Source organism: Mastomys coucha, unplaced genomic scaffold, assembly GCF_008632895.1.
Source record: "Mastomys coucha isolate ucsf_1 unplaced genomic scaffold, UCSF_Mcou_1 pScaffold7, whole genome shotgun sequence".
NCBI classification, from domain to species: Eukaryota; Metazoa; Chordata; class Mammalia; order Rodentia; family Muridae; genus Mastomys; species Mastomys coucha.
In genome coordinates this window covers 27,885,124-27,899,914 of record NW_022196913.1, presented here as the reverse complement: position 1 = coordinate 27,899,914, position 14,791 = coordinate 27,885,124, and the positions used below count along the sequence as shown (strand labels likewise).

The following is a 14,791-nucleotide window of genomic DNA, read 5'->3' as shown; positions in this document are numbered from 1 at the left end:
CAAGTTCTGCAAGTTATCATTTGATTTCTACAAGTGTGCCCACATATATAACTCTCACACAATAAGTAAACGTGTGTGTGTGTGTGTGTGTGTGTGTGTGTGTGTGTGTATAATTTTAAAAATCTCTTACCTACCTCTATTTTACAATATGGTCTGTGTTTTTGACATTTCAGATTATGCAACAGATTGGTTTTTGTAATTTTGTCTCACTTCCCTATTTCCCTCCAGTGGGTGTGAAGTACAGGTGCATGTCTGTTGGGTGGGTAGTTACAGCATTTAGCACATAAGTGCAGAGGTGGAAGTTAGGTAGATGTGTAGCTGTGGAGGAAGGACATCTATGTGTGAGAGAGGCTAAGAACATACTCATTTACTGAGGAGAAGTCAAATATGTGTGAATACCTGTTATCTAGCTCTGTTCTTCATGCCATCCTAGGAGGAGGATGGGGTGGGAATATTAACAGGACCTCTGGAGGTTATTTCACATAGGATTTTAAGAGATAACTGGCAACAGATATTTCCCCATGGGATGTGTGTCTGTTGCTGACACAATGTTCCCAGTTTATGTTCTTGAGGCACTAAGCTTAAGTGGCGGACAAGAACAAGAAGAAGGCACTGTAAGAATTTAGCAAGCAAAATGTACCAACATTTACAGCAGCTAGACGGTTGTCCATTACAGCATCACAAAGGATGTAAATCCTTACCTTATTCAAAACTTAGACAAACTAGAAAGTGATTTCACAGGACATAATGACACATACTGGTGACTAGCAGTCTCACCAAACTCATTGTTGTAAATAATATTGAGAAACACCTTTGTATGACACAGGTGACAACCCAACCCCCAATGCCCCTCTCCCCAAGTGGACAAAAATCTGAGATGACATTTCTCCAAAGATTTCCAAAGTAGCAATAATTAAAATGATGTTCTACATCACTGGTTACCAAGAAAATGAAATCAAGCCTTGTGGTGCCATTTCCTGTGCAGTGGGTTGGCTAGAGTTTAAAGATGGACAGTGAAGAATGTAGAGAAATCAGAACTCTCATACTCTGCTGATGGGAAGGTGAAATGATGTCTACAGCTACAGCTAGGAACAGTCTAACAGTTGATTTAAAGTTTTAATGGTTACTTTACCATCTCTACTCATGGATGTAGGAGCTATAAGATCATAACAAAATATTATGTTCATGAAAATGCTACTTGTCAAAGTAGAAGATGGAATAATGGAAACAACTTACAAGTGCACAAACCGAAGAATAGAGAAATTGTGGAGTCAAGAATATGATCAATCAGGACAAGGATATATAATAACATTATGCTAAACCACAGAATCTCTCTTTCACTCTCTCACACACACGGACACACAAATAACAACTATAGGCAGTATGCATTCTATTTTTAGGACATGTCAGAATCAAAGAAAAGTGGATTAGTGATTGTTCAGCCTGGGAGCTGGGGCAGAGAGGATGCAGTACTTTGAGAGGTGATGACAAAAATACAGTGAGGTAATAAATAGGTAAATAGCCTCAAATTGATTGTAATGGCTACTAACTTCATTGAATATATGAAAATCCGCTGAGGTTTTCATATCAGGTTCATGAATCACATTGTGGAAAAAAAATAGAATAAAAAAAGAAAAAAAATAACCAAACCTGAAGTACCCATTTTCTCAATCTTATTTGAACTATCCACATGCAGTTAAGAGCCCTTCATTTCCTAATTTACTTTTCTTCTCGAATTGCCATGTGACATTCCTAGAAAGGTACCACTGGCTAAATTTGTTAGATATTTAAAAGACTTTAAATAAATATGCATCAAATGTGTTAACTTGATTGAAATGCCTAAATTAGAATTTGCATAAGTGTGGAAATGTTGAATATTTAGATCTCAAATTTGTGATTAGTTTTCACAATTAACATCCAGAGTGATTTAAAGGATGGGGACTGGGGCATTAGGGGTGCTGTGTCACTGACTCTTGCACAAGCACTCTTGGCTTCAGTATACAGATTTCAAGTTCTGGATACTCTCTTGTTCTTTTTCACTTTAGGGTTTGTTTGTTTGTTTGTTTGTTTGTTTTTATCAGTCACACTCTGTAGCTCAAGCTGTCTTGTAATTCACTATGTAGCCTAAGATAGACTTGAACTCACAGCAACCCCTCTGCCTCAGCCTTCCGAGTGCTGTAGTCACAGACTTGAGCCACTACTACTTGTTTCTTTCCACCAATGGCCCGGAAAGGGATCTAGCTTGCCAGGAAGTTTTGTCTGAGAGTTTTGGAACCTCAGCAATAGCTACAGGGTGACTTCTTGGATCCTCCACGTTTCCAGGTCCTAGTGAAGACTGGTGGACCCAGCTGGGGACATGAGCCTATCAGCTGGGCTCCCTGTGAGGCTCCTGCCGCTGCTGCTGCTGCTGCTACTGCTGCTGTGGTCTGTGGCCCCGCAGACGCGGCAGCCGCGTGAGTGCGGGAGGAAAAAGTGGGGGTGTGGGACGCAAAACCGAAAGTGGCTTCCTTGGCACCCGGGAGTTTCTCCCTTCGGAATTCAAACGCCTCCCTCTCTGATCCCCCTTCCAGCTCTCCGCATGCAGACCCCCAGAGCGAACACCTGCCACACAGCTAGCAGCCTAAGGCACGTCTGCCCCTGCTCTGTCAGGGTGTCACTAGTGAGGAGCCACGTTGGCTTAGCTGAGCCTGGGATCTAGGTCTCCAATCTCTGTTTTAGTGTTTATATTGTGGACTGTGTTATCGTACCTTCCTAACTAACCTGGGATCTGAAATTTCTCACCAAGGTCGCCCTTTGGCATTTTCTCTTCAGGGTGCTGGGAAAGGGTGTGAGATGTTTTCCTTGTGAGCGCTAGGGGTGCTGAGTCGCTGTGCCAATAGTGTGTGTGTGTGTGTGTGTGTGAGAGAGAGAGAGAGAGAGAGAGAGAGAGAGAGAGAGAGAGAGAGAGAGCATGAAGGTCACTTGGAGCCTCGGGGGTGGGGGGCCAGAGCAGGAGTTCAACCTTTCCTCACTCTTGACAATTGTTCTTTCTTCTAGAAAAGTCAATTTTATTACAAATGGATGTAATATTGTAACCTAAGATTTTAAGGCAGAAGGCCAGGACTCTAGCAGCCCTTGTGGTTGGTAACAGTGTTCCAATTAAGACGTCCAGTAATAATGAAACAGTTCTATTCAGTGTAGCCATACTGTGATCCAGCGAAAGAGTCCATCTTCAGAGTCCTGCCATGACATTTAAATTTAAAGAGAAAGGAAAGGATTCCTCCGGATAGACAGCTGTGGATCTCGCATCGGAACCATAAACTGTTCATCTGTTTGTTGTTAGGGCACAATGGAACAGTTTCTTCTGCCACAGTGTGCTGCTTTGGTGTGATGGGGGTATTGGGGGGAAACAGAGTGATTCCTGTCCCAAGGTTTTGATAGTATTCCTGTAATCCAAGGGACCTTCAGGTTTGAGACAATATCGCTGTGTCTTTGGCCTTGGAAGAGGATAAGCTAGGTTAAGAAAGGAGAGTCCAGCGGAAGGAATCTGATGAGCCACAGAAGGCTGGCTGAGCACCAGCCTTCCAACCCTTTCCCTCACTGTGGGTGAGAGGCCAGTGCCCTCTGACAGAGTCACCTTCTGAGCACCTGCTTCTTGCCCAGTGCTCCTCAACCTTCCCAGTGCTGCAACCCTTTAATACAGTTTCTCATGCTGTGGTGGTCCCAACCATAAAATTATTTTTGTTGCTATTTTATAAGTGTAATTTTGCTCTTATGAATCATAATGTAAATATTTGATATGTAGGGTATCTGATATATGTGACCCCCCCAAGGATAGACCAATGCTCTACTGGACCTTGTTTAGCAGGGCTTTGCTGATTTGCAAATAAAAAAGGATTAACAGGCCTTTTCTAAAGGATGCCAAAGTGCTGCTTAATGCACTTTAATAACACTAGGATCCATGATCCATTTTTAACTAATTATGCACTGGGGAGCTGCAGCCATTGCCAGCTCACTAGCCTAGATTTTTCCTCAGGTTGCAAAGAGTATAAACTTAAATCTGATCTTTTTTTTTTTTTCTTCTGGAAACCCTGAGGTGGAGTGTCTCCCTATGTAGTTCAGGGTGGCCTACAACTCACCTATGCATATCAGGAGGGACTCAAAGCTGAACCAAACCTCCTGCCTCAGTCTCCAGAGTGTCAGGGTCTGAAGTGTGAGCTAATTAATACTCCAAGGCAACAAACATTTGTGAAGCACTGGTCCCGTGCCAGGTGCCATTCTAAGCTGAGGGTGTAGCCTTGAACAACCTTGTTCTAGAATTGAGGGGAAGTGATGGGGAATGCCCATGCCGAAGGGCGCTGTTGGTCCCCTTTCCTGGAAGCCCTGTTTGCTGACAGATTGTTCTGAGTCACCTGTCTGGACACTCAGCAGCATTTTTTTTTTTTTTTTTTTTTTTTTTTTTTTTTTTTTTTTTTTTTTAGCCAACATCAGCGCTTGAAAATATTCAGAGATAGAAATGGAGAAAACCCAGAACCTCCAACTCCTTAGGACTTTCATCTTAATGGATTCAACACCAGTTCCTAGCTCAGCCTTCATAGCTAAAGAGACCCAAAGACTTTCCAGAGTCTGGGTCTGTGGGGCGGGGTAGGGGTGGGGTCGCGGTGGGGGTAACTACCTATCCACTCAAGTAGAGAGCATCAAGAAGGTGAGCAGAATAAGAGCCAAAAACCAGAACAGACAGCCAGGTCTGTACGGGAAAGAGAATTGTCACTCCACAGGGAGAACTCACTCTCCTCCGCGAGCAGGAGGTAACATGAGGCTGTGGAACCTCTGTATCCCGATCCGGCTGGCTGCCCATTCTGAATGCTTGCTCACTTCCCCAGGTTCACATTCTCTACGATACCTCTTCATGGGTGCCTCAGAGCCAGACCTTGGGCTGCCTTTGTTTGAGGCTATGGGCTATGTGGATGACCAGCTCTTTGTGTTCTACAATCATGAGAGTCGCCGTGCTGAGCCCAGGGCCCCGTGGATCTTGGGGCAGACCTCAAGCCAGCTGTGGCTTCATCTGAGTCAGAGCCTGAAAGGGTGGGATTACATGTTCATAGTGGACTTCTGGACCATCATGGGCAACTATAATCACAGTAAGGGTATGTGAAGAGGGGAGTCACTACCCTGAGGTACTCAGAGAATAGCACTATTCTCCTACCCTGGGGATATAGCTTTGTAAAAGTAACTTTTATTCTCCTGATGTAATTAATGTCTAGGAGACTTTCTGCCTCTGTCTGCTAACCTAGGCCTATTCAGGGAAGCTTCTAGCCTCCATACAACTTGATCTAGGCCTAGAATGTTCTCAGCCTCTGAGACTTGCTGCTCAATAAGCTGACTTTTTCTAATTCTTTCTCAACTCTTTCTCAGATGTTCTGTATCAAACTCCTCTCCCAGCTGGTTATTCAATCTGGCTTTTCTTTCAGTCTCTTTAGAGGCTCTGCTTGACTGCACACTAACTCTGGCAATGTTTTCTAATCTTCTGACTTCTCATTCCCTTAGTTGTTCTGTCTTCACCTGTGTCTTGCTTGTTCTCTCTTCAATCTGCCTCTGTAAAATTCTTCTGGTAAAGCTGCCTCCTTCTCCCACTCTGTGTGGCTCTCCCTCTCCCTCTCAACTCTACTGCATTGCTCTCCATGAACTCTACTGTATTCCTGTACTGTATGCTCCTCCTCCCGTACTGACCACCGCCTCTCCCTTTTCCTCTCTCTTCTTACCACAGTTGAGCATATCCTATTCTGTCAACTCTCTCATTCGTCACTTTGTCTGCCTCTCAATTAGACATCACTTTCAAATACCAGTGCTTCCTTCTACAAACTAACTTTACCTTCGTTGTTTGGGATTAAAGGTGTGTAATAGGGCATGTATGTATTCCAAGCAGAGGGATTAAAGGTGTGTGCTAAGGGCTCAGCCACACAAAATAGAAACAGACAGGTTCAAATATCCTGTAACATATCTTGAAGTGAGATCCCAGGATTGGGCTGGGGAGAAACCAGGTGGGAGATAGTTCTGTGCCCCAGATCATTCGACACCTGGAGACAGTGAAGACAATACCAACTTTTTCATTTCCAGTCACGAAGTTGGGAGTGGTGCCCGAGTCCCACATCCTGCAGGTGATCCTAGGCTGTGAGGTGCATGAAGACAACAGCACCAGTGGCTTCTGGAGGTATGGCTATGATGGGCAAGATCACCTTGAATTCTGCCCCAAGACACTGAGCTGGAGCGCAGCCGAGCCAGGGGCCTGGGCCACCAAGGTGGAATGGGAAGAGCACAAGATCCGTGCCAAGCAGAACAAGGACTACCTGGAGAAGGACTGCCCCGAGCAGCTAAAACAGTTCCTGGAGCTGGGGAGAGGGATTCTGAGACAGCAAGGTATGAGGAACCATGCTCAGTCCCCAAACTCCAAAGTGGGAATAGAGGGGAGACTCAAGCCCAGGTCAAGCATTCCCCACTCCCATGTTTGGGGAAAGTACTTTCTCAATACTAAGACTTCCATTTTAATCATTCCTGCTTTTCTGTCTTCCTTCCTTTCTTCCTTTTTCTTTCTTTCTTTCTTTCTTTCTTTCTTTCTTTCTTTCTTTCTTTCTTTCTTTCATTCTCTCTTTCCTTTCCTCCCTCCTTCCCTCCCTCCCTCCCTCCCTTATCCTCTCCCTCCCCCCTCCCTTCTCTATCTCTCTCTCTCCTCTCTCTCTCTCTCTCTCTCCAAGATCTCACTCTGTAGCCCAGACTGACTAACTTAGTATGTAACCCAGCCTGGCCTCAAACTCCCAGAAATCCTCTTGCTTCAGCTTCCCATGTTTTCTAGGATTACAGTCATAAACCATTCGTTTTGTTGTTGTTTGTCTGTTTATTGTTATCTTCTTTGGATCATCTCTCACACTATAGCCAAGGCTGGTCTAGATCTCACTAGGTAGGCCCAACTAGCCACAGCACAGTGTCAGCTTCCTAAATCTTGGATTTCAAAGTGTGAACCCACTATTGCGGATGGACTTTCTACTTTATATTGAATTGTATAAAACAGCTATGAACTACAAAATTAGAAAGGCAAATGTCAGCGGCCTGGCCAGGGGACCTGGACAGACAATGCTGAAGAGGAGAACAGACTGAAGTGGATGTTCTCCAATACGGTACTTTGTTAGTGTGTGACTTCTTCTTGAAGCCATTTTCAGGATCCCAAATGGCATCTCTGGCAGACAGTTTTTCTGGGGAGGGTGTTGCTCTTTTTCCTACCCAAAAAGAGAAGTGAAAATTCCAGTCCACCTGCTCGGGATAAAGCAGCCCTCCTCATGTTCTTCCTCTTTTCCTTCAAGTGCCTACGTTGGTGAAAGTGACTCGCCACTGGGCCTCTACAGGGACCTCTCTAAGGTGTCAGGCTCTGAACTTCTTCCCCCAGAACATCACCATGAGGTGGTTGAAAGACAACCAGCCACTGGATGCCAAGGATGTCAACCCTGAGACTGTGCTGCCTAACGGGGATGAAACCTATCAGGGCTGGCTGACCTTGGCCGTGGCCCCTGGAGAGGAGACAAGGTTCACCTGTCAAGTGGAGCACCCAGGCATGGATCAGCCTCTCATTGCCTCTTGGGGTGAGGATGGGCATGCAGGGCAGAGGGCATCTGATGGAGAGGTGGACCCCTTTGCAGTGAGAGAGTGGTCTGCTCTGGGCTGGGATGTGGCAGTCATGGGCTTCAATTTTCATGTGTTGTTTTTAGAACCCGTGCCCTTGCTGTCTCGGGCCATGATTATTGGGATCATCAGTGGGACCACCGTCTGTGTCATCTTCTTTGTTGGAATTCTGTTCCTAATCTTAAGGAAAAGGAAGGCTTCAGGTGAGTGGGAGCTGGTGAAGTCGCAAAGGCACAAGGGGACAATGTCTGTGTTTACGAGAGGATTGTGGGGAAGTGAGTGACAAGGAAAGCCGTTAGATAGTTACTCAACAGACTCAACCTGCCAGCAACCAGGTGAGTGGAGACTTTTTAGTAATTGTGAAAGCTTAGCCTTAGCTTGGAAAACTCTCAACTAACTCACTTAAATAAATCTGACCACCTGGCTCTGGCCACTGCCATGGAGCTCTTTACCCCAGTACTGAGCCCTGTCTCTTCCTCTGTGTCTGGCTGGCGAATCTCCCACCTCGGACTCTTTCCCAGAATTTCTATCTCTCCCTGGAAGCTCCTGCTTTGCTATAGGCTATTCAACTTTCATTAAACCAATCAGAAGGTGATGGAGATGTTTAGAAAGCACTAAGGCAGGTGGTGCTTCATAAAAATAACAATACTCAAGTCCTGGTACAGAAATTAGGGTTTGAATAATAGGAAGGTAGCCTTTACACAACACACAAGAGATTACCCCAACAGAGAGTAACCATTTCTGAAATCCAATGGAGTCCTTGAATAGCATGGTCAGGGATGAAGGAGGTGGAAAGGGACAGGTCAAGATGGTGCCTGGCCAGTGATGCCTCTTCCTGGGTCTCTTGCTTTCCCAGGAGGAACCATGGGTGACTATGTCTTAACTGACTGTGAGTGACCTGCAACCTGCAGAACCACAGAAGAGCGAAGACTCGGCCAAAGGCTCGGAGGGGGCCCACTTGCTCCATTCTAGGACACAGTTGGACCTAACACACAGAAACTGCCTGAGAGCATGCTCTTAGCTTTTCCTGTTCACCTTCTTAATGTGTTTTCTCCAGTTAAGTGCAGTTCAGAGTAACTGCCCCAATTGCAACCTTTCCCTCCAGAACTGGTCTCATGATTCTTAAGCTGCTTCTTGGTAGCATCCTGTATTTCCTTCATCCATGTAGACTCTGTATGTCTACTTAAAAAGCCCCTCTAAGTGTGGTGGATACATGATTCATTTCCACATCTGAAAAAGTTATGAACCTTCATCCTGGGATGCACACACATACTTGTGCCAGAATATTCCATCCATATCCTAGAATCTAGGATCCATTCAACTGTCCTTTGAGCCTCTCCATCTGTTATCTAGTGACTCCTCTATCACCAAGCCCTGACTTCTCTGCCATTGGAGTATTATATGGGTCATCAATAAAGCCGTGAAGGCTACACACTGTGCAACTTGAGGAGTCACCCACTGAGAAAATATAGATGTTTGTGTACATGATGATGGCTATGTGTTCATATCTACACAGAGGTGATGTGATGTTTTCAAAGGTTTATCTCATAGACATTTGTGACATGATACCTATAAAGTACCCTCTCTCCTTGTCCCGAAAATGGAAATCATGAGTGATTATCATAAGGAAGTGTGGCTTGCACTTTTTCTGAGTAAGCACTCAATAATATATTCTACTCTGATCACCGGCCAAACATAAAGCATATGTAGACGTCCTAATGAGTCTATGAAACAGAAATTATTTTCTGCACTCATGTTCCTTCTCTTTAGATGCAAAAAGTGAAAACTCTCTCACAACTCACCCTCTGGTGATACAGAAAGACAGCTGTAAATGCCACCCTGGCTCTCAGATGCACCATCTGTACCACCCGACTGTATGAGTGGCATAAAGTGAGTAGGAAAAGAAGAAGATGGCTCTTTTCTTGTCTCCTGAGGTTTCTTTTCAGTGAGTTTGACCCACATGATGGGGAATAGCTGCCAAGCACTAGCCAGTCCTCAGCTATCATGAATCCTTTCAAAATTAGAGGGAGAGGGCAAGGACTAAGTAGTGACTCCATTCCTCACCAGTCTCCTGCTTCCTCTGGCATCTGGTTTGTTGTTGTTTACCTGTTTGTTTTTATTAAGTTTCATTAAAAAGCTTAGCCTAAGCCAGGCAGCGGTGGTACATGACTTTAATCCCAGCACTTGGGAGGCAGAGGCAGGTGAATTTCTGAGTTCGAGGCCAGCCTGGTCTACAGAGTGAGTTCCAGGATAGCCAGAGCTATACAGAGAAACCCTGTCTCAGAAAACCAAAAAAATAAAATAAAATAAAATAAAAAGCTTAGCCTATCTGTTGGGTACCTTCAAAGTTGATGCCTCTGGAATCAGAACTTTAAAGCGATTGCCCTGTCAGCCAATAATTTGTCAATATGTCAATCTTAAGGAAGTTAAATGGAAGCTGTCAAATGGCTTGTGTTGTGCCCAGGTTGTAAAACCTCCCAAAAAGACCACCAGGAATCACAACCTGTGGTAATCTCGTGAGAGTCTTTCTTCAAGCTTGAGCTTGGACCACCAACCTTCTTGATGGAACAGGAAAGAAAGTAAACCCCCAGGTCTAAGTGAAAGGGGTTTATAAAGGAAAAAACTGCAAGCAGGATTTTCAAGCCTCGGCATTACATGAGAGGGTAAAGGAATGCCATCCTTCAAACCTGATAACATTTGTTCAGACATCGGGGCGGAACTGTGCAGCTGGAAAGGGACCTTCCTGACCTGGGAAAAGTAAGTTCTGCTATCAGAAGCTGGTGTGTTTTTACAACTGGCCACAGCTGTCTGGGAACACTTTGTTGTCTCTTTTTCATAGTCTAAGAGTGGGCTATTATCATTTTAAGGGTATTGGTTTCTGTTTTTTTTAAGGGCAGGAGCCACCTGCACTGGAGAAGTGTTGGTTGTTTCAGTGACATGGAGGCTAGGATATGCTGCTTTTTGTCTGTTTCCAAGGCTGGCATTTGCCAACACCTAGGGGAGGCAATCCTTAGGGGGAGGGAGTGTTAACTGCTCTGGTTCCACACAGGGTCAAGTAAGTATAAGATTTGATGTGGAGGTTTTTTTGTGTCTCTTTACTTGGAGAAATCTTGGAGTTGCTGGGGTTGTGCTGCTCATTGTTAATTATGTACATTTTATAATTCAATCTAGACAACCTAGAAATTACTAGAGTTCAGAAAAGACATTCATCTAATGGTAAAAAGTCAAGCCTGTGTTTGCATGTTTGTGTATGTATACACATCTGTCTGCATGAGGATGTGTGTTCATTATATGTATACATGTGTATGCACATGTGTGTGGGCTCCTGTCTCCACCCCGATGGCACATGCTCACTTCCCCCTAATCACACATTTGCCCACATGACTATGGTATAAATTCCATCTTGAAACCCTAATGCCTCAGACCAATAGCTCCAATTTCTTTAATGAACACTGAATTTCAGCTGAGACCTCAATTTTTTTCTTGACCTTTGTATTATTTACTCTTTGTGAAGGTTAGTAGAAATAAAACATAAAAATTTTAACTCATTGTTGAAAATAGATTAATGGAACACCATCATTTCCTCAATGAGTGACATGCTCTGCTAGCAGCTTGTGTATTGCCTCCATATCACTCCTCTCAAAGTGTGCGCAACTAATAAACGCGTGATTTGGTAAACGTGCTATCGTATTTTGTTCTACACAGGTTAATTGATATGATAGTCCATCTTATGAATGTAGTTAACTCATATTATTTTACAGACGCTTATATCACTTCTAATTTTGGCATTTTTGGTTTCATTTTAAGTTTTTTTAAGTTGGACACCAGGATAGGATCAAGCTCACTATGGAACTCAGGCCTGCCTTGACTTACAAGTCAAGGTTGATCCTGAGCCACGGGATCGTAGATGTGTACTTTATTATTTGTGTCTTTTAGAATATTTTCACTGCTCTCTGATAGTTAGACTGACAGTTTTTCTTCCCCGTAAGGGTGTCGTCATCTGAGCTGTAAGCCATGTTAATCTACAAGCCAAGTTGAAGGCTCACAGTGATTTCCTGTCCCTAAATATCCCCCTGTACATAGCAAAACACCACGGGCTTTCCACCACTTCATGTTCCAGCTAAGTACATAATGGTATAGTAATTATACCGGACAAATGATCCATTTGCATTTCTGTGTGTTTTGTATCACTTCTGACTTTTTCATATAATTTTAGGGGCTCCATTGGAGGAATTAAGACTTACATTTCAAATCTCCCATCTTTGCAGAAAAGGGTGATGCTCTTGTGATGGTTAAACAGTAACAGTGTTGAAGGTAGGAGAAGGGTGCCACCTGGTGGCTTACGTCAGTACATCACAGGTGGTTGGGGAGAGGCTAAGTGTTGGGTAGGGGCTGGTGGAAGGGGCAACTCTTTTCCAGAAAAGCACCAGATATGCTAGGCATGCCCATAACACCAGCACAGGGAGATGGAGGCAGCTGCATCAGAGTTCAACTCACTCTCAGTTACATAGTGAGCTGGAGGCCAGCCTGGGCCACATGAAACTTTTTTTTTTCCTTTATTTTTATTTTTATTTTTTGAGACAGGGGATAGTCCTGGCTGTCCTGGAATTCAGGCTGGCTTCAAACACATGAAACTTTCTTTTTTTTTTTTTTCCTTTATTTTTATTTTTATTTTTTGAGACAGGGGATAATCCTGGCTGTCCTGGAATTCAGGCTGGCTTCAAACACATGAAACTTTTTTTTTTTTTTTGGTTTTTCGAGACAGGGTTTCTCTTTATAGCCTTGGTTGTCCTAGAACTCACTCTGTAGACCAGGCTGGCCTCGAACTCAGAAATCCCCCTGCCTCTGTCTCCCAAGTGCTGGGATTAAAGGCATGCACCACTACCGCCTGGCCACATGAAACTTTCTTAAAAGAAAAAATAACAAAGTGTGTCTCTCTGTGGGTGTCTTTCTGTGTGTAGAAGACCTTTTAAAAGAGAAAGTACTTGAAATGCATAGAAGACAGAATTCTGTACTAGATTCTAGAAAAGCTGGTATGCCAAGCCAAGGCTGAGGTCTCTGAAATGCCAACAAAGCAGAGTGTAGAAAAGACCAAGCTCTCTGAGGCTCCTTCAACAGTGACTCATGCCTGCTAGAAGGGCCTCACTGGAATCATTTCCTCATAAGGGGTGCAAGGGAAAAAGGGAGGCTGCTCTTGGCTGTCTCTCAGCAGGGCTCCAACGCAGCACCCCCTGGACACATTTCAAAGAAGAGTGTTGCAGGTACAGTGCCCCATTTTTCTCATAATATTACTTTTAAACCAATATCTTTTGAAAAAAATACTTTGAATGGCTATTAAGCCATTCTGAAGAGCTCTAAGCGTGAAACGTGTGTGGGCTGACTGACACCTGAAATTTCAAATCTTCTTCAACATTTTGGAGCATAACTTATTTGTTCTTTAGTGGCTAATCCCTGCTCTTTTAGATACAGCACACCAATGCTTGGGTTTTTTTTTTTTTTTTTTTTTAGAAAACAGGGGCGTTCTCATATATGCATTTGCTTACATATTAGGGGCATCACCTGGCCATTCTCTGCCCAGCAAACATTCGGATGGTTCAGGTCTGCTGTTTCTTATTAACAGTCCAAAGTGGAGAAAAAGAAAAATAATGTTAGGTGGAAAAGCTTCTCTACTCCCCTTCCCATTTGCCTGAATAAGAATTTGCAGTTCCAGGCTGGAGAGATGGCTCAGTAGTTAAGAGCGAGAGTGCTGGCTTCAATTCCCAGCAACCACATGGTGGTTCACACCCATCTGTAATTGGATTGGATGCCCGCTTCTGGTGTGTCGGTGACAGGATGCTCAGAAAACATTATATATATATATATATATATATATATATATATATATATATATATATATATATATATTAGACAGTCCCAGGAACATTTTTTTTTGTGTGTGCAATGAGTGTTTTCTAAAGCAGAAGAGTTTTCTGAATTGAGAATCAAACCCAAAGTTTAACACATGCCAAGTAAGCACTTTACCACTTCTCCATCTCTTTGTAAAAATAACATTTTAGGTAGTTTTATTTAAATACTTACTAGATGCTAGACTGCTCTCAATGTTAATTCCTCCAAAGAGTTCTATGAGGAACACATTTCATCATTGTTAGCTTTTACTTCAGTTATGAAAATCACAGAGATTATTCAACTAACTGTTTGAAATTGCTAGCTGTAGTTAGAAAATGGCTGTGCTGGGATTTTAATTCAGCTCATGAACACTACAATACTTATCTCTAAGCCAAGAAAGCCTACAGTGGAACACTATTGCTATTTCTTGCCAAACCTCAGAAGGAATTACCACAGCTACCTGGTAGAAGACCTCTGTTGTCTTCTGCAGTAAGGAGTAAATACAATTAATTTTTCAATATTAACCATAGTCTTAGAAGTTTATCAGAAATATTTTTCTGGATGTGGTCTTTGTAATGCATACTGATACAAAGTGCTTGTGATGAACATATGTAACAAAAAACAGGAATTTAAAGTCTTCATTTTGGTCAGCAGGCTTTATTTTAAAATTTTTACTAGCCATAATATTAATTTTATATTTTACTTCCTCTGTGTGAGTAGTTTGCCTGCAATCATGGGACCCATTGAGATCAGAAGAGAGCATCATTCTTGAAAGTAGAGCTATGCATGGTTGTGAGCTACCATTTAGGCGCTGGGAACCAAATCTGCACCTTCTGAGGATGTATCAAATGCTCTTAATTTCCCAGCCATCTCTCCTATATCATTGTTAAATTAAAATTCGGAAGTCCAAAATCAACAGTAAACCCACATTGAGACCTACAGCTACTTGCTCTTCCGCCTTTTTTTAAAAAGGGGGAGATTAGCCTTGTTTTGACATCACTAATCTTATCACAAGCTTCACCAGGATCTTGTAGACTTTGTAATGACCTTAATCAAGTATTAGCCCTGTACTGTAATTGCCAGCTCTACAAAACACGTCTTTTCTTAAGCTGAGCAAGCTATGCTGTGGTTAATAAGGACTGGAAGGGAAAAAACTTGGAATCCCAGCAGGTAGAGGATAACCGATAACCTAACTTTATCCTTTTGTAGATTTTCTCAGTTTTTATAAAAAAGAGAACAGGCTGAGTCATTAGGT

General features: G+C 43.2%; 2 protein-coding genes across 3 annotated transcripts in view; both read left to right on the top strand.

Moving 5' to 3' along the window:
- LOC116082008 (histone H1.4) overlaps positions 1-14,791 on the top strand; it is a 98,582-nt gene that overhangs the window by 18,945 nt on the left and 64,846 nt on the right. The gene's annotated exons all lie outside the window — the stretch shown is intronic.
- Positions 2,243-11,328, top strand: Hfe (homeostatic iron regulator). 2 transcript variants are annotated; one of them, XM_031358806.1, is made up of 6 exons: positions 2,243-2,453; positions 4,863-5,126; positions 6,097-6,396; positions 7,335-7,610; positions 7,737-7,853; positions 8,507-11,328. In XM_031358806.1, the coding sequence occupies exons 1-6, from the start codon at positions 2,357-2,359 to the stop codon at positions 8,545-8,547; spliced, it is 1,095 nt and encodes a 364-aa protein (XP_031214666.1). In that variant the 5' UTR covers positions 2,243-2,356; the 3' UTR covers positions 8,548-11,328. The 2 variants fall into 2 exon arrangements, with proteins under 2 accessions (XP_031214666.1, XP_031214667.1); XM_031358807.1 differs by having other exon boundaries at positions 2,277-2,453; positions 7,335-7,580.

Coding starts and splice junctions, on each gene's coding strand:
- Hfe (XM_031358806.1), top strand. CDS start 2,357: ATGAGCCTATCAGCTGGGCTCCCTGTGAGGCTCCTGCCGCTGCTGCTG. Junction 2,454..4,862: donor CCCGCAGACGCGGCAGCCGC/GTGAGTGCGGGA, acceptor TCACTTCCCCAG/GTTCACATTCTCTACGATAC. Junction 7,611..7,736: donor GCCTCTCATTGCCTCTTGGG/GTGAGGATGGGC, acceptor TGTTGTTTTTAG/AACCCGTGCCCTTGCTGTCT.